The 24,099-nt window shown below is 37.1% G+C and overlaps 2 protein-coding genes across 3 annotated transcripts; one reads left to right on the plus strand and one right to left on the minus strand.

Moving 5' to 3' along the window:
- Positions 1-1,798: 1,798 nt before the first annotated feature.
- On the minus strand, positions 1,799-6,782 carry fosl1a (FOS like 1, AP-1 transcription factor subunit a). Of its 2 annotated transcripts, XM_047353806.1 has the most exons (5): positions 6,622-6,782; positions 6,385-6,513; positions 5,857-6,114; positions 3,142-3,249; positions 1,799-3,039 (listed from the first exon to the last, which is right to left on the minus strand). In XM_047353806.1, the coding sequence occupies exons 2-5, from the start codon at positions 6,499-6,501 to the stop codon at positions 2,500-2,502; spliced, it is 1,023 nt and encodes a 340-aa protein (XP_047209762.1). In that variant the 5' UTR covers positions 6,502-6,513; positions 6,622-6,782; the 3' UTR covers positions 1,799-2,499. The 2 variants fall into 2 exon arrangements, with proteins under 2 accessions (XP_047209762.1, XP_047209763.1); XM_047353807.1 differs by lacking the exon at positions 6,622-6,782 and having other exon boundaries at positions 6,385-6,602.
- A 4,596-nt stretch (positions 6,783-11,378) lies between these two features.
- Positions 11,379-24,004, plus strand: yif1a (Yip1 interacting factor homolog A (S. cerevisiae)). The gene is made up of 9 exons (XM_047353808.1): positions 11,379-11,624; positions 11,943-11,997; positions 14,385-14,629; positions 17,888-17,992; positions 20,321-20,399; positions 20,501-20,558; positions 20,662-20,817; positions 21,010-21,103; positions 23,343-24,004. Exons 2-9 carry the CDS (start codon positions 11,967-11,969, stop codon positions 23,499-23,501), a joined length of 927 nt encoding a protein of 308 aa, XP_047209764.1. The 5' UTR covers positions 11,379-11,624; positions 11,943-11,966; the 3' UTR covers positions 23,502-24,004.
- The last annotated feature ends 95 nt before the right edge of the window (positions 24,005-24,099 follow it).

Consider the following 24,099-nt stretch of genomic DNA (forward strand, 5'->3'; position numbering starts at 1 on the left):
GAACCAAACTATGTGAAGTTTACTGATTAATTACAACAAAAAAACAAATATTTTTATTTAAAAGAGCAGCATCCAGATTGGTAATCACTGTTTAAATTGCTTATAAATAGCTGCAGATGATTAACATCAAACAATCAGTCCTGTTATTTTGGATTATCCTGATATTACACAGCTAACTTTACAATTTTTAAAATTTTTATGCACAATGGGAATGGGTAATATTGGGAAATAACTCCAAGTTATAATATAATATAAAATATATAATATAAAATACTGGTAAACTCTGACTGATGATGTTTGGAAACCAGAAATACTTACACTAAGTTTGGGCTTGTTAGTTTTGCCATTTGAACTACTGCTTTGCAAAGATATTCATATTTATTGAACCTTTTCATATTTTGCCATGTTACAACAACAGACTTTACAGTATTGGATTTATATCTTACATCTTATAACACAAAGCAGTCCATTACTGTCAAGTGGAAGAAATGGGAATCCTGGACTTCAAAATATTTCACTCTCAAAAGTCTGAAAAAGTGTGGCGTGTAGTTGTATTCAGCCCCCCTGAGTGAATACTTTCTATACTGCTTTTGGCTGCAATTACAGCCTCGGGTTTTTGTCTCTACCAGCGTTTCACGTCTGCAGATAGATGTTTTTCCCCCATTATTCCAAACAAAATGGCTCAAGCTCAGTAAGACTGCATGGGGATCATCCTTAAATAGCATTTTGTTATGTTTCTCAGTTCAGCGGTCCTATACATCTTTGTATCAAAATTGCATACTTTTTCAGGCTAAAATTTCTAGATTGTTTTCAGCATAATTTCTTACATTATGGGCAATTTAGTTAGAACATGCTTACCTCAATAGTTCTTTTCAATTGTCAGAATTTTTTATATTTCTCACAAATCTAGAAACAACACTAAGCTGTAGTTGATTTTCAATTCAGCAGTGTGATAAAAGGCCTATTCTGTTGCTTATGGCTTCTAGACTAACTTAGATCAACTTTATTTTCATAATTTATACCACTTAGACTCATCATTACAACTAAGTACAGGTTCTTTAAAGTAAGGCTGAACAATATATTGCAAATATATCATCATCACAATACTAGTTTGTGCAACATTCATATCGCAAAGGACTGTTTGGAGTGCAATAATTGATGGCTGATATATCCCAAGTGTTATGAACTTGCATTTTACAAGCTAATATAATATTTAGCCAGCTTGACAGAGGCTCAGGGCAGCAGACGCTCACGTTGGACACAAATGACGTTGCTCAAAATGCTAAAGTGATGAAAGCACAGATGAGAATGAGAGGAAAGAGGAAATAGGCACATATTGCAACTATTATTGTCATCTCACTATTTACCAGTATTATTGTCATTGCTAGATTTTTTAATATTGTGCTGCCCTGCTTTAAGGCACAGTTTTTTGTCTTTGATTAAACCTAAATAGATAGAAACACCACTGAATACAATTATTATTACTGCTGAGTGGCTTAATTGGACTACGTAATGTAGTTTTTGTAGTAAAGTAGCCTATTTAATAATGGGTACCTTTTTTTAGAGCAACATTTATGTTTTAGAGATGCATTTATTGAGCAAAAAGGCTGTCTGGATTTTTGCATGATTTTTTAAAGTACTTCTATCATTATTGCAGCAAACACACCAAACTATGTTGATAAAATTTTACATCCATCCCGTCCGTCGACATTGCACTCTATATATGATTAATATTTACATTAGAATCCCATCGTCCCTTTCTTTTATTTTGAACTAAACAACAACTGAAAACATGGTGTTCATGCAGACTTTTCTTCTTTATTCTCCGTGAATTTAATACAAGTCTGAAAATAGAAATAACAGTAAGGCACGGCCCACCAAAACAGAAAATCCAAACATTACCAAAAATATATTACACTCTCAAACTCTAATAAATAGATGATTATATAATCTATATCAACTCCTACGGTCCAGCCTTAGTTGTCAATAAACTGTATAAATATCTGTAGTCTAAAAGGACCCATACAAACAATAAGGCTGGTATTTATGAGCACACCATCCGCCGTTATCGACTTCCACAAAGTAGAAAAAAAGACAAAACAATATAGTTATTATTCTTGCATCATTGGAGTTATCAAGCTCTTCTTTTAGAGAACCTGAGTTTTTCTTTAGAGTATATTTTTATATATAGTGCATGCAGTTTTCCCCCAGTAAAAGACATTCATTTCCTCTTATAGCTTAGAAAAGTAAAAAACATATTGACTAATGTAAAAATAAAAAAACACTAAGAGCGTAACATTCATATTCTGATAATGCCACAGATTTCCATGTCATCTAAAAGTCATCTGAGTCCAGAGATTAAATTATGAAGCAGCCGATCACCTTGAAATGCCTAAAACAGTCATCTCCCTTATTTCCATCATGTTTCGCAGAGATCCTGTGTTTCTGTAACTCCCATTAGGGCTGCACTGAAACCAGCTGTAATGTTTCACCAGGTGATCACAGGGTGAGAATGGTTGGAGAGTGCAGGGAGTGATCCGACTGGTCACCACTGCTGCTGCTGCGGCGATGAGCAACTCCACAGGGGTGCTGGGGCTGAGGGTGCAGGGCCTGGTGTGAGGCTATAGAGGTGCCTGCTTCAGAAGAGGAAGATGGATATGTGAAAACCATACCGGCTGAGAAGGACAGGAGGGAGGGCGTCGATAGGAGGACCGGGGTGTGGAGTGTCTCTGCTTCAGAGACAACAACCGAGGCAACAGATGTTACTGGTTTGACTGGGATTGTTATCTTCGGTTTAGGCCTATCATTCTTTAGTGGTTTTTTTGTTGAGGGTCCAGGTACGTTGGATTCCTCTGGTTCCAGTTTGATGGCTGCCAAAGAGGAAAGTGAAGGACTGGGATCAGAATCGGAGTCAGAGTCCTCAATTTTACAAATAGGACGGTGAGCCTCCAGGACCAGCTCGAGCTTCTCCTTCTGCTTCTGTAGTTCAGCTATTTCCTTCTGCAGACGTGACTTGTCACCCTCCAGTTGATCAGTCTCCTGCACCAGGAGGAAGACAAATCAGGTTCATTCATACCATTCATCATGTGTTTGTACATTTTAGGGAATTATTGTTATGCCACTTGTAAAATCTTTACTTACATTTTGTAATGTGTCAGTCAGCTCTCTGCGACGATTGCGACATTTTGCTGCTGCCAATTTATTCCTCTCCCTCCTTACTCTGCGTCTTTCAATCTCTTCATATGACAACTTGGATTAGAAAGAGAAATACAAACTATTAAAAGTCATTAAATGGGTTGAAGGTATGCAGTGCAGTAAAAAAGTACTTGCCTCCTAACAGGTTTCTTCTGTGTTTGCTTTTTTTGTCACACTTACATGTTTCAGACCATCAAACAAATGCAAGGAAATACAAAATAAAGCTTTTAAATTATTCCTGCATTTATTTATAGGGGAATTATGCTATAACAAACCTGATTCTATGGGAAAAAGTAATTTCCCTAAACTTAATAGTTGCTTGTGCCACCCTTGGCAGCAATCACAACCATCACGCCTAGTTAGTATAACAATGTATCCTTTTGGAGGAATTTTGGCCTGCTCTTCTTTGCAGAATTGTTTTTTAGTTCAGCCACATTGGGGAGTTTCTGAGCATGAACGGCCCGTTTAAGACCATCACATAGGATCGCACATGAATTTAAGTCCAGACTTTGACTAGGCCACTACAAAATCTTCACTTTTCCAGCCATTTGGGTGTGGGCTTTTTTGTATGTTTTGGATCATTGCCCTGCTTCAGAGACAAAGTGCTCTTGAGATTAAAGTCACAAAATGATGGCCAGACCTTCTCCTTCAGAATTTTCTGATAGAGAGCAGAACTCATAGTTCCAGCAAATATACAAAGTCTTCCACAGTCAGACATGGTGATGGTAGTGTGATAACCTGGGGCTGCTTTGTTGCTTCAGGATGTGCATATAATGTGAATTTTATTGAAATTCTGTTGGTTTTAGTCCAGTTACAGGACACAAACTCTCCAAAAAGTCCAGCTTTTGTCTCAACAGTCCATAGAATATATTTCCACAAGTCAAGATTCTTCCTGGCAAATGTCAGATGCGTCTTTGTTTTTCCTTTTGGTCAGTAGTAGTTTTGGGCTTGGAACCCTGCATTGCCAGTTTTGGCCAGCCTCTTTCTTATTACTTCCACCAAGGAGGTTCTGTTTTTGTTGACGTTGGTTTCTCTGTCCTTCTGTCTATTTCCAAAATATCTCAAAAAGTTATGAATAGATTTGGATGAAATTTTCAAACAAGGTGTGGATTAAGACAAGGAGGAGATTATTTGATTTTTGGTAGTAATGTGGAGCACCATCTGATACAGGATTTTTTTGAAGGGTTCTTTATCATTGCCACACCATGGTGCAACAGCATGGAAGTACCACATGCTTCGTCACCCTGGCAGCAGCTGACATGCAGCAGCCAGAAGTGATCCAGAGGACAGCTCATCAGTATAGAAAAAAGTCGACATGCGTCAGTGACCCTATTGCATTGGCGGATGTCTGTGCTCTGTGAGTGCTTTTCTAGTTGTTGAATGTTGTTCTGATTTCTTTAGTGACGTCCTGGATAAGTTGTTGGTGTGTTTTTGGTGTACTTTTGGTTGGTTGGTCACTCCTGGTATAGATCACCTGTGCTGCATGTTTTCTCAATTTGTGGATAATTTCTCTCACTCTGATTAGAAATGGCCTTTCCAGAATGATAGATGTCAATTACATCTACAATAATTTTCTTTTCTTTTTTCCTTTTTCTGGATATTTTATTCTACCTTCTGTTTTCAGACAGGTTCTAAGTGATTTCTTGATTCTACAAGTCAGGCAGTAATCAGACCAGAGTATTGAAAAGTAAATTGAACTCAGCTTTAAAAAACATGTGGTAAAATAGCAAGAGGCGCAACTCTTTTTTAGGTGTGGGGTTGGCTTAATTAGCTTTTTTTTTCCCTCAATAAATGAAATCATTACTTAAAAACTGTATTACTTAGGTTATCTTTGTCTGATATTATAATAAGTTTGATAATCTGAAACATTAAATGCGACAATGAACAAAAAGAGAAGAGATCTGTACTTTTTGAAAGCACCTTACAGACAAATGAAGGAGTCAAAGTGAATTGAATTTTCTTGCTTAAACGTGCACAGAGCCCAGCACTGGAAAATATTACTGGAGAATTATCACCACCATGTGTGGACACTGAGTCATGACAACCATAGTGGCTGAATAACTTAATATCGTCCTCTCTTTTGTGTGATTGTAACATGACAAGTCTGGTTTTATCCGACACCCTACTGAATAATTACAGTTGCACCCTATATTTCCTGCCCTTTTGGGTCTATGACTCACATTCAGACCCCAGGGGTGAGTCAAGTGGTGAGTCACAGAAAATGACTTGCCCCTGTGAGTCACATGACTGTGAACTTCCTGTACCATAAAATCGCAGCTTTGTGAGGAGGATGTGTGCCAATCAGCAAGTGCCCGCTAAAAATGAGAAATTACCAAAAAAAAAATTTATGCAATAGGAGTTAAAGTTTTAATTAGTGGGGTTTGCTTTCAACATGTAGATTTGCTCTGATATCTGAAAGTTTTTTTTATATGACATGTAAACAAAAATAAAAAGTAAACAAAGAACGTGAAGGATGATAAAACTGCTCAAGAACTTAGACCTGGTTGATTTTATGTGTTCAATAGTATCTCTGCATAATCTATTTCTAAATAAATAGGTGTTGATTGAAATTCAGAAGACAATGACACAGTATAACACAATATAACAGGATACTACATAGTAGTTACTCAGAAATGCTTTCTTTGACAGTCTCAAACTTACCTGCTCATCATTCCTGCGCCTTGTGGAAGGTGGAGTATTAGCAGCTGCCCTTATGACCCCAGGTCTAAAGAAATGGGACTGGGAAGATGGCGGACCCATTGGCCGTGTCCCCAGGATGGATGGGTAAGGAGGTACCGGTGAGCGCGAAGGTCCTGGAGGATGCATGAGGGATGGCTGGAGCAGCCACTGGAGGTCCTGGTTTGTCGTGATGGCATTAAGGCTTGGGACAAACTGGCTGCTGCCTGCCATTGTAAATTTCTGGAATAATAATATAATTAATTAGACATTAGTATGTAGTCTTTCGGCACTAACAAGTACAATTGGATCAAAAATCAATAATAAAATATTGTAATAGGCAGGCATATTTAATGCTTTTGATAAAACTCTAATATATTGCCTTAAATTAAAAGAGCTATTATTTTTGTATAACAAGTTCAAAAAATAAATACACTATAAAACAGACCATATCCAACTCTGTGTGATACTCATTCACCCCATGACCCTTTAGCCTAGTTTAATGACACCTACCTGCTCCTGTTGCGTAGTGGAAGTACTGGTGCTTCCCATTGATGCGGAGTTTGACCCAGACTGGTTGCCAGTGTACGCCGGGTTGCCTCTACCTTGACTCCCGAAGTTTCGATACATCCTCTCGACTTTCTGTGAAAAGACAACCGAATCCAACTGCGGCTTAGTATATGTAGCGTTTAGAACACAACTTTCGGGATGAGTCTTGTGGGTTGATTCAAACTCTACGGGCAAGCCCACCTTATTGCCGTAAGTCGGTAGAGTCCAAACGAGTATGAGTCGAAGGGGAGCAGGGGAGGAAAAACAGTTTTATATTTTTGTTTAAATCGAGCTAGAACATCCGAAAGCGACCCTCTCCGCTCCTCCCGGTCCTTAGTCATCCATGTAGAATCGGAAGTCTGGGAATAATTGTCAGATTGTAAACCCTTAAAGCGAGACCATCGGTTTGCCACGCCCCTCCGCCCTTACGGGAAATAGCGTTGCCTGGAATCTCTCACGAATTCAACCACGTAGGTGACGTCACTGCCCATATATGGTGAGAGTTTCCTCCCTAAAGTTTCAAACAGGGATTCCTCGGGCAGTGTCACCTCATGGTCAAAACTAGATGTTTTGTTTCTCATGTTATTTAACGTAGTAGTGGAAATATTATTATATGTTCCAGCTTCAGATAAGACTGCTTCCTGCTAACCAGCTAAAACAGGAAACAACTGTAAAACACTAATTAAAAACAGTTAAACTGAAAAATCATTATTAATCATCATTAAGGTATAAACATATGAGTATAATATATTAGTTTAAATATTCTTAATAACTACACATGGACAGCATATATACACTTAAGCACAAAATTATTCATACCCCTGTCGTAATAAGACTTACAGTTATTTCCATTCAACCAAGAAGTTAGTTTCTTATAGGAAATTACATAAGCATAGTCCAAAGTATATTGCTGTGTACAGGAGGTATAATTTAATAATAATAATAATATTAATAGTAAGTCAATCAGTCATGACTGACTGACTAATAGTAATAATTAATAACACAGTAGTAAGTATCTGAAGTGAAGAATTATTTACACCCTTCTCAATATTTCATTGAAAATCCTTTACAGTAATCAAATGCTTCTTATAATTTCTGACAAACTGCATGTTTTCACTTGTATTTCTGACTATTCAACCTTTCCATAAGCTCCAAGACTTTTAGTTAGAAGACCCTCGTCTTCAGCCCCAATCTTTATCCCTGTTCAAAGATTTGAGACTTTGGCTGAGCCACCTTTGAAATTTCTTTTTTAATTATTGTTCTCTGTATTTATTTTAATTGCAAACTTATTTTTCATTTCACTTACATATTAACTTGTAAATTAGTTTGAAGTATTTACAAGTTAATATGAATTTTTGTTGAGCATATGATGCCCAGAGCTGGTTTAAACTGCTATCTAGAAAACTCATCATATAAACAACAGTAAATTTTATGTACATGTACCTATGTGCTACAAGTGGTTTATTCTCTCATAAACACAAAAAGAATTTTGACAAAATTTCTATATCTATATAATAACTGAATTCACCTAATGATGAATGATCTCTGGCTCTGACATCAGGCAAAAAGCTGAGCACGTGCCTAGTAAACTTGAGCTTTTTGGCAGCCACTTTCACTACAACCACATCAATGAGTGTGCATGCCTGTGGAAATGAATCACTCAAATAGCGCAAAGCAACTTAATTACTTCACCATTGATTTTAACACATTTCCTCTTTTAATACATGCTGGCATTTAAAAAAATACCTAGTAAAGGTTAAAATTTTGCAAACTGCAGATTTTGTAAGCTTACTCTGTCACAACAGCTGCTGACCTTGCAGTCCCCCAAGGACAGAGTTCCCGGCATTGGCTGATTTGTCCTGCGGCTGACTGCTGTCACGTCTCATGTTACTATTAACTCGTCTCCAGCGAATACCGATTGTTAATATTTTATGCTGAACTCAGATTTTTATTTTTATTTTTTTACATGGGAGATCATGTATAATAAGTAAAACAGCAGGTGCTACCTTTTGCTTACTTATTAAATTTGTCTACAGGTTGAAAGTCTTAGTTTTAAACATTGATAAATGAGTAAACACACGCAGAGTGTTTTGTCTGTAACGTCCCAGATTATAATAAAAAAAAGTTGGTTAAAGGTGAGTCTAAGGTGACTCAACCTTTAGGAATTCACTCATGAGCCATGTGAAAGGGTGACATGCCCCTACATGTCTTTCTTTTATTATACAATCATTCTTCCTCTGGCTCTGTCATCAAATCCTAGTGTTATAATGAAAACCCAGCCATAACTTCTTTAATAACATGTTTAGATTTTTTGGTGAAACTACTAGTAATTTCCTTGTTTTCTGTTTTACGTTTCCCCACAAACGTTAACATGATCTGGGGTGGAGAATGACGGAAGTTTGGATTCCAGTGCAATTTACTCATCATAGAAATCTCTGCATTTTTTCACATAATTCATCCCACACCCACCCACACATTCATCCCACTCACATACATTTTTCAAAAACTCACTGCCATGCCACAGTTTAATTTATTTCACTTGATAGGTGTTTAAAATCTTGCCAGTTAATGCGTATGCACGATAAAAGAAATATTATCTGTAATTGCACAGTGGAAGTCTGAACATGAACAAATGGGTGTGCAAGTTATGATCAAACTGTATGTTCCTTATATCTGCAATGTTCATAATGTCAAACTACACTATCAAAAGTAAAGTAAAAATGATTACATTAAATATGACACATTTTTGGTTCATAGATGGTCTGAAATATTCATGTTATACATAAGCAGGATATGTTGTATAAAAGGATCGGTAATGTTGGGATAATAATGAGGATAATAACAGTTGGAGCAGAAATGTACAATAAAGTGCCACAAGTAGTCCTAACTTAGGAACTCTGGGAAGTTATTACTGGAAACCTTATGCTTAACAAAAATGAAATCATCGCACTTATGAGGAAACACTTCAGCATCTGCTTGAAATAAGTCTCACCTGAATACTGTGTAGTTTCGTGTTTTTAGCCTCTGCTCCAAATCTGACTCTTTCAAGCTCAATGGAAATTTCCAGCAGCTCACAAGAGAAAAAAATCGACTTAATAGGAGAGAAAAACAACTAAGTAGATGAACTCTGAGCCACTTTTCAATCTATAGAATCAGAATCAGCTTTATTGCCAAGTTCGTACATACAAACGAGGAATTTGACTCCGGTACACTTTGCTCTCTGGGTTTTTTTTATTTTTTTTTATTATAGGATGAAAGAGAGCACATACAGTCAGTCATAGTAAAACCTCAGCCCATAGCTATGTTTAGGGGAGAGACACGGTTAAACACTAAGAGACAGGTCCAAGTGGATCATCTATAGAAGGAGAACATTAAGTAACAGTAGCCCTGCCGATGCTCCCCGCCTGGAAGGTGTCACAGCTAAACAGAACGACAAGCCAGATGTAGCTCCTATGAAGAGAAAAAACAGAGAACATAAAGTGAATGGCAGTTATAACTGCAAACAATGCAAAATTGTAGAGTAGAAGGAGAATGTAACTGAGTGAGGGAAAGGGGTAATCATATCTTTCAGCAGCCTAAGTTTATAGCAGCATAACTACAGAGATAGCTCAGGATAACCTAAGCCACTCTAACTATAAGCTTTATCAAAAAGGAAAGTTTTAAGCCTAGCCTTAAAAGTAGGGTGTCTGCTTCACAGACTAAAACTAGGAGTTGGTTCCACAGGAGAGGAGCCTGATAACTAAAAGATCTGCCTCCTATTCTACTTTTAGAAACTCTAAACAACCGGTTATCCTGCACTGTTAGGAACATATGGAGCAATCAGATTTGAGAGGTTTGATGGAGCTAGATCATTAAGGGCTTTATATGTGAGAAGGAGAATTTTAAATTCTATTCTGGATTTAACAGGGAGCCATTGAAGGGAAGCTAAAATAGAAGAAATATTATTTATCTGTTTAATTTTCATCAGGACTCTAATTGTGGAGTGGTAGGGATGGTTTTTGATTTGTATGACATGCATTTCTATGCAGCCCACTTTCTTTAGTCAGATACCCCTAAATAAAATCAACTCCAACCAATTAAAGGTGCGGGGACGTTTAAAGCAGTGATCAGTAATTAAACAATATCCGAAGCTTTGCACATCTCACTGAGCACAGTTCAGTCCATCATCTAAAAACAAAAAGATGATGATCCTGCACCTAAACCGCTTAGATGGAAGAATCTGTTGACTGAGCAACTACTGGTCATGCACTCCACAAATCTGGCCTTAATTGAAAAAGTTTCAAGAAGAAAGCCATAGTTGAAAGAAAGCCAGGGGAAGTCCCATTTAAAGATAGCCTCCAGCCATGTAGGGGACACAGCATCATGAAAGTTGATTGGAAGATGGATGACCTGAACACACACACACACCTTTTTATCTTTCATTTGTAAAAAAAAAAAGAAGAAAGAAAACATGCATCTTTTTCCTCTACTTTGTGTTGGCTGATCAAATAAAATCCTACTAAAAATACAATAAAGTTTACAGATGTAACATGACAAAATATAAAAAAGTTCAAGGGGTATCAAGACTTTAATAAAGCGCTGCATTTAAGTCTGGATGTGTAATTTAAACCTTGTTTGCAAAAAGAAAAAATGCCATAAATTCAAACTTGCGCACCCAACTTGTTTTTAAAAATAACTGCAGTTGTGTGTTGTATCATCATTCCACCCGAAAAAAAAAAAACCCTGTTCAAAGAAATCATTAAAGCCCAAAAATTATAATAAAATTAATTAACATTATGACTGTACAGAAACCTTTTCCAGTGAAACTGGGGAGAAATGTGCGCCTTTCTATCAACTGATGTAAATGTCTTCTATGTAATGGAAAGTGCTCTGAGGTAAATGGAAAGCGGGTGATACTCTCAATTTTCCCACTTCACCTTTGTTCCTCTCACTTAGAGCCTGCACACTTTACGTTTGGTCGCAAAGTTTTTAGTAAAACTGTTGTCATTTTCTCACATGTGGACGTGTTGCTCTTTATCACAGAGCAGGAACACGGGACATAAAGTAACATCAGTCAGTGTAATGTTGTGCTGAGCGAAGTCAGTGGGTACTGCGTGTTTTCTGCCACGCAGGCACACAGATTTCAACCAACCGTTGTGAATGGGAGGGATCAGCTCCAGTAGAGTTAGCCACGTAGCTTGTAGCCTCTAACGTTAGCCTTGTAGGTAGGTACTTCTCTTTTCTTTGTTATGTGCATTTATATGGAGCTATTCCTTTAAACATAAACTACGTTTTTATGTAACGTTGCTGAGGAAGTTTTCTAAGCCTTCTTTCCGGACCCGACTTTAAACAGCCAAGGAATGCGAAGTTAATATTAGCTTTTTGTTCGCTAGCATTAAGTTCGTAGCTATACAGAAGCTAACGTCTAAATAAAATGTACATAAATTTGGTTATATTGATTTAAAAGGTGGTATAAAATTCACCTGGAGTTAAGGTGAACTTAGCGAAAATGTTGTTGACATGTTATTGTTTTTAATTTCAAGCTGACGTCCCTAAGAGCTACTATCATGGATCTGCCACATCACGGGTACAGAGCAAGTAAGTGGAAATCTGAATCACCAGGTGCTGTCTTGTCTTCTGCCAGAGTTTGCACAGAAATCCACTCGTATCTACTTCCTCTTTTATGTGCGTTCATCTGACTAATGACGTCACTTTACTGTAATTGATGCTGCTGTGTTCAACACAGGTAAAGGTACACCTTTACAGTTTGCACATTGTCTACATGAAGGTGAAGTTTCCTGTCCTCATGCAAACAGACATGAGACAGATCCGCCTTTAAAATCTAAAGAATTACAATGGACAAGTTTCTAAACATCAGAGCACAAACAGTATTTAATTTATAGGACATATGGCCAAAATACATCTGTTTTGAAAATTTCCATAATCCCCTGGAGAGTCTAGTCTCCGTGCATCTGAACAGGTTCTAATTATTTATATTTATGTTACAATTAAACCATAAGACAAACAGGTGCAATTCACATCCAGTAATTATTAGGGCTTCACTGTTTTAGTAAAACCATGAAATCGGATTAACGCACATTTCCTGGTTCTTCCCTTTCTTTTTCATCTTCATGATAACCCCACCACTCTCCTTGACTTTTAGCATCTTGGTAACTCAGATCTGAATCAGGTGTGTGTATAAAATACAGTGGAAGGCCAAGTGGTCAAATATCTATTCATTCTCTACACCACATTAGTCTTTGCATGTTCACAGTGGTGCTGGTCTGGTCCAGCAATCAATGGGCAAGAGGTGGGCTAGACCCTAAACAGTCACCAGTTCTTGAAAGGCCTGCACAGACACACATAGGTAAGACAACCATGCACACACCTACACTGAAAGGTAATTTGCAGTAGCTATTTAACCTAACATGCATGTTTTTGAACTGTGGAAAGAAGCAGGAGTACCTGGAGAGAACCCACTCATGTACCTGGAAACATGCAAACTAGCACCACTTAGTCTAAATTACCCTTCAAAAAAAGATAACTGATCAAGTTTTCTGAATACCTACCACACAAGAATAGTTTCCTGTGGTAAATTAAATATAAAAACAGAACTAGAATTGTCTGGCCTTTACAACAACAAAAGAGATAGATTTTTTCTTAATTTAACGATTTGTATTTATGTCAAATTTAGGTAAGTCAAATTTAGTAGCTTCTAGAAAGAGAAAAAGAGAGATAGAACATAAAGGTAAAAGCTGAAATAATAGCAAATAATTCATCCAACAGGAGCCCCAACCAAGTATTGAGTGCATAGAATGAACGTACTTTTCAGAAGCCTGATATTTCTGTCTTAAAATATTTCTTTTTTATTGATCTTATGTATTATTCAAATTTTCTCAGACAATGAATTTTGGGTTTTTTATTATCTGCAAGCTATAATCATCAAAATTACAAGAAATAAAGACTTGGAATATTTCACTCTGTGTGATGAGTTAATAAAATATGAGCTTTACTTTCTGAAATGAGTCATAGAAAATATTGAACTGTATTATAATGAAAACGATTAAACAAAGTTATCTTTTTCTGTACCACTACTTTCATACTGTTGAAATTCTTGAACAGTATGAAGAACAGTAGGCTTCAAATAACTTTGAAAAGTAGACTATTTTAATTACCTTTCACTGTTAAATTCTATATATTATTTTGGCCAAAGTTATTAAGACTCACCGTAAAGGATTTTTAAGATCCAAATGTTGCTGCTGTCAAAGCACCACAAGCACAAGTACTCCCTAAAAACATACAAATACGCTACTCTAGGATTCTGGTGACATAAAAAGTGAGATTCTAATCACTACACTGCACACAATAACTGCATTTAATCATATTTATGGATATTACCTGATGATGGTATTTCACCAGGTAGCACAAGTGGTAGCACTGAACCCTGGCCTCAGATCTTCCTGCTTTGAGTTTGCATGTTCTCCAAATGCATGTGTGGACTCTCTCCGGGTACTCCTGCCCTCACCCACAGGAAAAAAACATGACTGTTAGGTGAACTGGTCACTCTTAATTGCCCTTAGTGTGTGCCTGCATGGTTGTTTGTTCAGGGTCTCTGATGGACTGGGGACATGTCCGTGTGGGTATAGACGATGGATGGATATTGGTGGTTCCAACACAAACTTTGAAAACCACGTGCTTAAGCCATTGATTATGACAATTTAAAAAGTTTAGGTGCTGTGTTTTATTAATAGATTTGGAAAAATCCTAAATCGTCCAACTTGAGGTATTACAGACAGAATCACATTTCTGCAGGAAAGGTCATTGTCTTTGCTAAATCTATTCAGATTTCTAGTTAAATTTGAGCGCAAGCAAGTTTGTAAGGTTGGGTGAATCGGTGATTATTACATCCAAATCTGCATTTGGTTTTTATGTGCGGTTTAAGAATAAGGATAGACGTTAACCGTGTTGTGTCAATTTGTTCACAGCTAAGCAGAGAGCTCGTGCAGCTCCCCCTGTAGGAGACTCTGTCTTGTTTGATGACACCAGCTCAGCAGCACCTGGAATAAGCAGCCAGGGCTTCTACACTTCTGGTTATAACATGGCAGGACCTTCAAATGACATGCAGGGAGGTCCAGCAGTTAACAACCTGTTCACCGACCCAGTGGCCAACGCCGCCATGATGTATGGTTCATCTTTAGCCAACCAAGGAAAAGACATTGTTAACAAGGAGGTGAGGAATATCAGGGCTACTAAAATGTCTTCTTCAGATATGATGTATGGTACGCTGTGTTATGTGGGTTGTTAGAGTCTTTGGCTTTTTAAAAATCATAATTTAACGTGTTTCATTCATCTGCTTGTTGTTGGCAAATGGAGTTGTGATATGGTGATTTTTACTTAGAGGATTCTTTCTGTCCTTCACATTGCAAAAAGGAAATAATAAACCTCATCTGATCCACTTCATAAGCAGATAGAAGGACCATGGACTTATTCCAGTTATTTTTACCTGTGTTTCAGGACGTTAGAAGTCATGTTTGGTACCCAGCACACAATATCAGAACCACTGATTACAAAGTATATGATGTTCTGCGATCCATTTTACCCATGGCACTACAAAACTGTTTAAGCTTGGGACATATACTCTACACATTCATCAAACTATACATTGTATTTATTTGTTTAGATGTGGCAGTATTATTCTCAAATTATATATATTTTTAATTACATGTAATTAAACCATGGAGCAGCAACCTGAGGCTCTTTAGGCTCTGCTATTTTATCTGTCTCTCTAGCATATCTTTTACGGCCCACACAGTGTTATGTAAAGGTCACTGCAAAGATAGCAGTGTTTATTGTTTTAAACTGTCACAAAATAAATGTATAGGATTGTATAGGGAGGGCAGGATTTGTAGTTTTAGATGCTCTGGTCTAAGTCTGTATAATATATCATGAAAATATCATCGCAGTATCAGTGTGTGCGATATTCATATCACAAATCACTGTTGGACTGCAATAACTCTTGGCTAATGTATTCCAAGTGTTATTAACTTTAACATGCTAATGTAATGTTCAGCCAGCTGGACAGAAGCTCACACCGGACACAAAGGCCATTACACCAAATGCTAAAGGTCAGAGTGATGGATGCACAGATGAGAAAGAGAAGAAAAAAGAAATTAGGCAAACATCGCAATTTGTCCTTGTAATATTTGCTATTATTAACACTATCGCATGGTTTTCTAATATTGTGCAGCCCTACACCAATCAGTCTGCCGAAGATTGGAATCGGTTGATTTTTCACAAGTCATATTGTGAAAATAAGATGTTGTCCCCTGTTCGTTAAATGCATAAAAACAAAGGTCTTCAATATTATATGAACACATCAAACCAACAGCATGTACTTTTTTTGAGTTTAGTAGAGCTCAGATAATGGTTAAGGGCATGTCATTTAGTGCATAAATGTAAATAATTTTGTAAATATTTCATTATTTTGATTCTAAGTTTATCTAGCTCTATGAAAAAGGCTGTTGCACATTTCTTTCTGTTATGTTTTATTAGGACAACTGGAAATCGGTAATAACCAAAAAAAAAAAAAAAGCATGATCGGTGCATCTTTATTTGTTAGATAAAAGTAGTTTTATTAATGAGAACTCTGTCTCTGGGTTCCCCATACAGTACTTATTAAAAAGAAAATTAACAAAGCTGATTATTTTTTCTGCATAACTTTTTAAAAATTAAAGTTACATATGTACCTACAGTTGAAGACTGCAGGTACTTTTGTAGGTATTTCTGAACAGTTCTTGATGACTTTAAACCTGTAATTTCCTGCTTGGTTGGTAGTTTAAATACAAAGTCTACAGTGGGGAAAACAAGTATTTGATACACTGCCGATATTGAAGGTTTTCCCCCTTGCAAAGCATGTAGAAATCTTTTATTTATATCGCAGGTACTCTTCAACTGGAATTGACGTGATCTAAAACTAAAATCTAGAAAATCACATTGTGCCATTTTTAATTGATTAATTACCATTTTATTGCATGACATAAGTATTTGATAAATCAGAAAAACAAAACTTAATATTTGGTACAGAAACCTTTGTTTGCAACTACAGATATCAGACATGGTTCTTGACGAGGTTTGCACACACTGCAGCAAGGATTTTAGACCACTCCTTCATACAGATCTTCTCCAGATCCTTCGGGTTTCAGGGCTGTCGCTTGGCAATACGGACTTTCAGCTCCCTCCAAAGATTTTCGATTGGGTTCAGGTCTGGAGACTGGCTGGGCCACTCCAGGACCTTGAGATGCTTCTCACGGAGCCGCTCCTTAGTTGCCCTGGCTGTGTGCTTCATGTCGTTGTCCTGCTGGAAGACCCAGCCACAACCCATCTTCAATGCCCTTACTGAGAGAAGGAGGTTGTTGGCAAAGATTTCCCGATACCATCCATCCTCCCCTCAATACGGTGCAGTCGTCTTGTCCCTTCTGCAGAAAAGCATCCCCAAAGAATGATGTTTCCACCTCCAGGCTTCACGGGATGGATGGTGTTCTTGGGGTTGTACTCATCGCTGTTCTTCCTCCAGAGTTTAGACCAAAAAGCTATATTTTTGTCTCATCAGACCACATGACCATCTCCCATTCCTCCTCTGGATCATCCAGATGGTCCTTGGCAAACTTCAGACGGTCTGGACATGCGCTGGCTAGAACAGGGGGACCTTGCGTGGGCTGTAGGATTTTAATCCATGGCAGCGTAGTGTGTTAATAATGGTCTTTGAGATTGTGGTCCCAGCTCTCTTCAGGTCATTGACTAGGTCCTGCCATGTAGATCTGGGCTGATCCCTCACCTCATGATCATTGATGCCCCATGAGGTGAGATCTTGCCTGGGGCCCCAGATCGAGGAAGATTGACCATCATCTTGAACTTCTTCCATTTTCTTATAATTGCTCCAACAGTTGTCTTCTCACCAAGCTGCTTGGCTGTTTTCCTGTACCCCATCCCAGTCTTGTGTAGGTCTGCTATTTTGTCCTCACACAGCTCTCTGGTCTTGGCCATTGTGGAGAGGTTGGAGTTTGTTTGATTGAGTGTGTGGACAGGTGTGTTTTATACAGATAACGAGTTCAATCAAGCGCAGTTAATACAGGTAATGATTGGAGAACAGGAGGGCTTCTTAAATAAGAACTAACACCCCTGTGAGAGTCTTACTGGTTGTTAGGTGATCAAATACTTGTCACGCAATAAATGCTAATTAATTACTTAAAAATCACACAATGTAATTTTCTGGATTTTTGTTTTAGATTCCATCACTCACAGTGAGGAGTACCTGTGATAAAAAATGAAAGACTTCTACATGCTTAGTGGGAAAACCTGCAAAATCAGCTGTGTATCAAATACTTGTTCTCCCCACTGTATTTGTTTTTAAGTAACTGACTCATTCCTATTTTTTCCGCTTTCCAGACGTCCAGTTCTTGTCTGCTGATATTCACAATTTGTATTTCAGATTAGCAGATTCATGTCTGTGAACAAGCTGAAGTACTTCTTTGCAGTGGACACCAGATATGTCCTGAAGAAACTTATGATCCTCATGTTCCCCTACACACATCAGGTAATCTGAGTCCATCAGACTGTGTTCCACATCACTGCATGTGACAAAACTAAACACTCAGTACTTAATTATCCTGGGATTTTCCTGTGGTATATCATTTATTACACTGAAACTCGGTGCACGAGATAAACTGCCTCTTTATCAGTCATCCACTGTTTATGAACTTTTGTGGCCTGTGATTATCAGCGAATACTTAGAAGCACTCTGAGTTCATTTGTTAAAAACACCCTTTAGCTTTTTCAGATTATGAGACATTACAATAAAAACAGTCAGTGGTTTAATATTGTAAACTGTAGTTGGTGCAAACTCTTCTTACAAGACCAAGGTCAGATAATATTTACTGTGACTAGCTATTAAAATAAATTGTTTTCTGTATTACAAACGTCTTCAAGTTTAAAGTGAGTCTGGTGATCAATCAGCACTTAACTGATCTTTCTAACTGTATAAGTATAAAAGCACATTATATAATCTGCCCTAAAGCTGCCCTGTTCTCATTAATTGATATAAAACAATAATAATAATTTCACCTTTGTAAAAATGTTTTGAACTTAATCCCATCTCTAAGCATATCCAGAGGAGGATGTGCTTGGATAAATATTGGAGTTGTACTCAAAACATATTTGCACATAAACAGCAAACGGGATTTTTACATCAATATATCGATAATTAAGAAATTGTCATTTGTAATCCAAAAAGTCCTAAAATTCTTTTAAAGCGATTTTTTAAATAAAGTTTATAACAATTTTTGTAAATAAATCTCACGAGTTATTATTAGTACCTTAGTACATATTTTAATTTGTTCTTCAAGTTTGTATTGAAACAAATGTTTTCTTAGAAACTAACTTTTAATTTGAAACCATATTGTAATAAGAATCCAAACAGTATAATACCGGGAAAATGTCTTGTGATATTTTTTTGTCCATATCGCCCAGCTCTACAGGTACATCTCAAAACATTAGAATATTGCGTAAAAATGCATTATTTTCTGCCAGTCATTTCAGAATATGAAACAATATTTTTAGAGAGATTTATTTCACATAGAGTAAAATATTTCAAACTTTTATTCCTTGTAATTTTGATGATTATGGCTTTTGACAACATGCAAAAACGACCACATCGCTGGCATTACTTCTCTGCTTCAGTTAAACACCCACAATCCTCTGCTGCATCGCCATCAATGTCACATGACCAAACAAATACCACATGGCCGACCTCTCCCCTCCTCCTGAAACAAAAAAAGATGGAAATAAACATTGGTTGTTATTATCGGCCCAGTTGTACTTATCGGACCAATACTGTTGTTTTAAAAATTGACTAACATCGGCCGATACCGATGTTAATGCCGATATATCGTGCTTCCCACTAAGCTTTATACTTGCCAGTAATCCCAATTAACAGTGAAATAACAAACTTGTCATTTAGTATCTTTAATTGAGTTAATATTCCCTATCTGTCCCGAAGTGAATGTTGGTCAATTCAGCACATGCTGTTGCTGTGTTTGGATATATAAACACTAGCCTTAAATACTGTTAGGTCTGTCAATATTGTTGATAATGATGTTAATAAATCCTGCTAGAAATGCCAGTCAGATATCAGAAATATTAGGTTTTGTAAAAATCAATCACAAACACTGACAGTCATTAAAAACTTGGTTCATAAATCATATTTAAAGCATCTGCTTGCAAAGACATCGAGTGGTTTATGTAGATAAATGAGGTGTGCAGTACAGACACCAAGAATACATCAGACAGGGTCAAATATTTACGGGAGCAGATGTTTTAATTGACGTAATCACTTTGATTTTGACCTTGCTCTTTAGCTGCGGAAATCCAAACCAGTCAAAACAGCTCTAGACTGCATTTGTTATTCGCTAGGCTAAAGACTTGTCCATTCTATTTTATTTATTTGTTGTTAATTAGTGCTCCTGAAATGATTGGTCAGTGGTAATGGTGGCAAAACAATACGCCTGATTAGTTGGGCTAAGCCTAAGTCGGTCAGTTTATTATTTGTGAATTATTTAAAATTTAGTTTTGTATTTAGTTTATATGGAGAGGGTGCTGGGCAACACATGATGTTGTATCACACACAGCAGAAAGCAGCCCTCACAAATCCTCTACCACAGTTATTGTCTAAGTAAATACTACAGAAAAACTAATAATGCCAAAATAAATTGAACAGTTTCAAAATATTTCAACTTTTTCTTTTCAAATTGCTTTTAAATATTAATCTAGTCTTGTTATCAAGTTAAATTATCTTTCATTCAGTTGTTCTTTGCCTCACTGTCCTGCTAAACGAAGCTGACTTCTTGCACACTTGTCCCGTTTCTAGGATTGGGAGGTCCGTTACCATCGGGACACTCCGCTCACTCCAAGGCAAGATGTAAACGCGCCAGATCTTTACATACCAAGTAAGCTGCACCGACACCAGTAGGTTGTCTGTAAACACAAAGTCACTTGGAGGATATTATGGGATGTCTATTTATTTTGGGTTTATTTCTTTGTCTCACAGCCATGGCTTTCATTACCTACATTTTACTGGCTGGTATGGCCCTTGGTATTCAGAAAAGGTGAGCAGTTCTTTCTGTTCCTCACTTTCTTGGGGTTTTTTGTTTTAAGCTAGTCTTGTGTCAGATGAGCTTAATCAGGAGCATTTGTTGATTCTGTGTAAAGGTTCAGCCCAGAGGTTCTTGGACTGTGTGCCAGCACTGCCCTCGTGTGGATCATCATCGAAGTCTTGGTCATGTTGCTGAGTTTGTATCTGTTGACGGTACACAGCGACCTCTCAACCTTCGACCTCATCGCCTACAGTGGATATAAATATGTTGGGTAAATACACTTTTTATAGTTAATAAATTAGTTATCCATGAAAAAACTAATACAATCCACCAATAAAGTTCCCTCTTTTATAGTGTGAAAATTTTCTTTAACTAGTTTTACTGATTAATAATATGTATATGAAATATATCCTAATATGTTTATATGATTAATTTACTCATGTGTGTTTGTATCTTCACCTAGAATGATCTTCACGGTGTTGAGTGGCTTATTGTTCGGCAGTGATGGGTATTATGTTGCCCTTGTGTGGTCCTCTTGTGCCCTAATGTTCTTTATTGTGAGTATAATAATATGCATTATCCCCTACCTCACTAAATAAAAGATTTATTGTATAAACGTATTTAGAAATAAAAAAAAAGTTCTAGTTGGTGTTTGTTCAGTCCGGGGAGCCGTATCTGGCTTTTTTTTAGGGCGAGATTTTCACTAACAAAGTAAAATCATCATAAAATGGTAAACTTAAGTAAAACACACAACGTTTGTCTTTTATTTACCATGATTTTTGCTTTAATTTAGGTTCATAGTAAACAGGACCACAAACATCCAGTGATGTTTAGTCAAAAGCAGACTTGAATGAAGCCCCTATTCAGTAAACCTGGCTTAGTAGAGCAAGCATTGTTTTAAATAAAAAGTGACCCATATCGACCGCAAAGGTTAGGAAATCATAGGTTTTCTTTTAATAAGGGAAACATCCAAAACAATTATGTTTTGGATCTACAATAATTTACAGATCCTTTTCAACAACAATCAGACTTCTTTGTTCGTTTCAATAAAATATTGTGTTTAGTTTATTACTGAAAATGTAATTGTTTTAAGATTTGAAAAAAAAATCACAAATATTGTGTTTTTAATTAGAGGAGTTACGTTTTCATGGCCCACGAGTACTTTCAACTTGACAGTGTTGGCCCGAGTGTTAAAAGGTTTGGACGCCACTGGTTTATCCTCAATGCAATATTTAAATTTCCAAGTACTGTTTTTTTTTTTTTTTGTTTTAGGTTCAGGTCAAACACCTAAATTTAGAACTGAATTCACATGAACCAGTTCACATTTATAATACAAAAAAGCACTCGTACTCGTCATCTTCTGCTTTATCCGGGACTGGGTCCGGGTCATTTTATCAACATTATTTTGCTAATCTCTCTTATCTACTGTGGTCAAATAAAGAGCATATTACTATGATTGAAGGTACGGTGAAGCTGCTTTCATTCACTTTCTGCTATTGTCAGAAAACAACTAAAACAATGATTTTTAAACAAGGGAAAGCAATAAAAAGTCTGACATTTTGACTGCAATGTGACTCTTAAACATCCTGAAAGTTGGATTGGGAATGCAATCTATGCTTTGTGCAAAATGAATTCCCTAAAATATTTACAGATCTGGATAAAAAACTCTTGAGCCATCCTTTTGTTTTTACATTTTTCTTGTATGGAGTCAGACTTTCTAGTAATGATCTCAGTCAACGCTTCTTATGTTTAAACATAACAATGAGTTTAGCATCATTTTTATGCCTGGATAGAGAACATAGCTAATGGTTAAAGCACTTAAAACCAAAACAAAACATTTGAATATAGTCCAGAAAACTAAATATCCTCAGAAAGTCTGAAGAAACACTGATCAAGATCACTTGAAAGGAAATCAATTCTGGACGCATAGAAGGAAAACATAAAGCAAGCAGGTTTCAAACTTTTGCACAGAACCGTAGGAGTTGTATAAAACTGTGTGGAAATAGATGCAAACTTTTTTGTGAAAAACAATAAGATGTGGTTTAAGCTTTGCTCCCATTCAGTGAGGTTACAGCAGACATGAAGTTTTGTCTGCAGCACCAGGCAACCATTAAGGTTCAGGCAGTTATGGTCCTGTTTGCTGCCCTTCAGATATAAGCTAATAAATAAATTTATATAGCACTTTTCTAGTCATACCAACCTACTCAAAGCGCTCTACACTAAGCCACATTATCCCAGCCGCACTCTAAAGCGCACACAGATCCGTTCCAAATCTTTTCTTCCTGACGATGCCGAAGCTCGCGATGAGCTGGGGCGAAGTACCTCGCCCCGTCTGCCTGGAATCAGCTCCAGAATGAGCTACACCTGAAGAACCTTGTTTCGCTCAGTGAGTTTAAACAAAGGCTCAGCATTTTAAATAGTCAAAGATTTGAATGAAAATGTTTTGATTGATGAATTATATGACTATATGTTGAATATTTTATTGGATTGTTTTCCTTTTTATTTCTATTTTGGTGATAATCATTTGTAAAGTGTCTCTTAGAGCTGTTTTTCTCCTAACCCTAACCCTTGTAGATGAGATTTGTTTAAATAAAGTCATGATAAAATACGCAGATTGGTAGGCAATTTGGGATTAAGTGCCTTGCTCAGGGGCACATTGACAACTGACAGGGGGAAGCTTGAATCGAACCTACAACCATTCTCTACCGCCGACGTCTAACCGGCACGTGCTTCCAGTTATCTGCTCCTGGCTGCAGCTTCACATTTCTCAGTTTACAAATGTTGCTTCCTTCACAGGTTCGATCTCTGAAAATGAAGATCCTGCCCTCCATCTCCTCGGACTCTATGGGGATGGGATCGAACGCCAAGCCTCAACTCCGCCTTTATATCACTGTGGCAACCGCAGTCTTCCAGCCAATCATTATCTACTGGTTAACCTCTCATTTAGTCAGGTGACTGTAAGGTCACCTCAAGTCCAACAGGACTGGACCCAGGCTTGGGTGTTTGGCTGTTTGTACACTTGCCCTTATACTGTTTTGTTAACAAATCTAAAACATTTGTGGATCGTGTTGAGTTGCACCGTGTGTAAAGCTTTTCAGTTCCATTGAAATAAGCAGAACGTGTGAAAGTGTCTCTCCGTCTGCTGTGTGTTTGCGAAGTAACGCTGATAAATGCTTGATTTTTCAACACAAGGGCTCCCGGTCACAGGTTTTAAAATCTGATTCTGTGCAAAATAGCCTTTTTATCATGTCTCTGGACATGCTTCTCAGTGTTTAAACCAAACCAAAACCCACATCTTTACGCTTGTAGTTGAAGTGAAGTTTTTCTGTTGTGGTTATGTTGCTGCTGCATCATCTCCCCTTTCGGTTTTCATCTCTGGATTTTATTTATCTACATTTTGACAAAGCATGACAAAGTTTGGATTTTTGTAGAAAAAAATAAACATTTAGCTTTGTGTATTTGGTTTGAACGTTTTTTTTCTCTTTGTGGTAAATTTACAAAGATTTCATCTCTAAAGATGTAATGAATTGCCATATTTGATTTTATAGTGGTA

The sequence above is a fragment of the Girardinichthys multiradiatus genome, chromosome 23 (genome assembly GCF_021462225.1).
Source record: "Girardinichthys multiradiatus isolate DD_20200921_A chromosome 23, DD_fGirMul_XY1, whole genome shotgun sequence".
Classification (NCBI taxonomy): Eukaryota; Metazoa; Chordata; class Actinopteri; order Cyprinodontiformes; family Goodeidae; genus Girardinichthys; species Girardinichthys multiradiatus.

What these genes read in the sequence shown, in the direction of transcription:
- fosl1a (XM_047353806.1), bottom strand. Translation starts at nt 6,501, where the DNA reads ATGTATCGAAACTTCGGGAGTCAAGGTAGAGGCAACCCGGCGTACACT. An exon ending in CCACTACGCAACAGGAGCAG is followed by an intron (nt 6,115 to 6,384) that starts GTAGGTGTCATT and finishes TTATTATTCCAG; the next exon opens with AAATTTACAATGGCAGGCAG. An exon ending in TGACTGACACATTACAAAAT is followed by an intron (nt 3,040 to 3,141) that starts GTAAGTAAAGAT and finishes CTCCTGGTGCAG; the next exon opens with GAGACTGATCAACTGGAGGG.
- yif1a (XM_047353808.1), top strand. Translation starts at nt 11,967, where the DNA reads ATGGATCTGCCACATCACGGGTACAGAGCAA. An exon ending in GCCAGATCTTTACATACCAA is followed by an intron (nt 20,400 to 20,500) that starts GTAAGCTGCACC and finishes TTTGTCTCACAG; the next exon opens with CCATGGCTTTCATTACCTAC. An exon ending in AGTGGATATAAATATGTTGG is followed by an intron (nt 20,818 to 21,009) that starts GTAAATACACTT and finishes ATCTTCACCTAG; the next exon opens with AATGATCTTCACGGTGTTGA.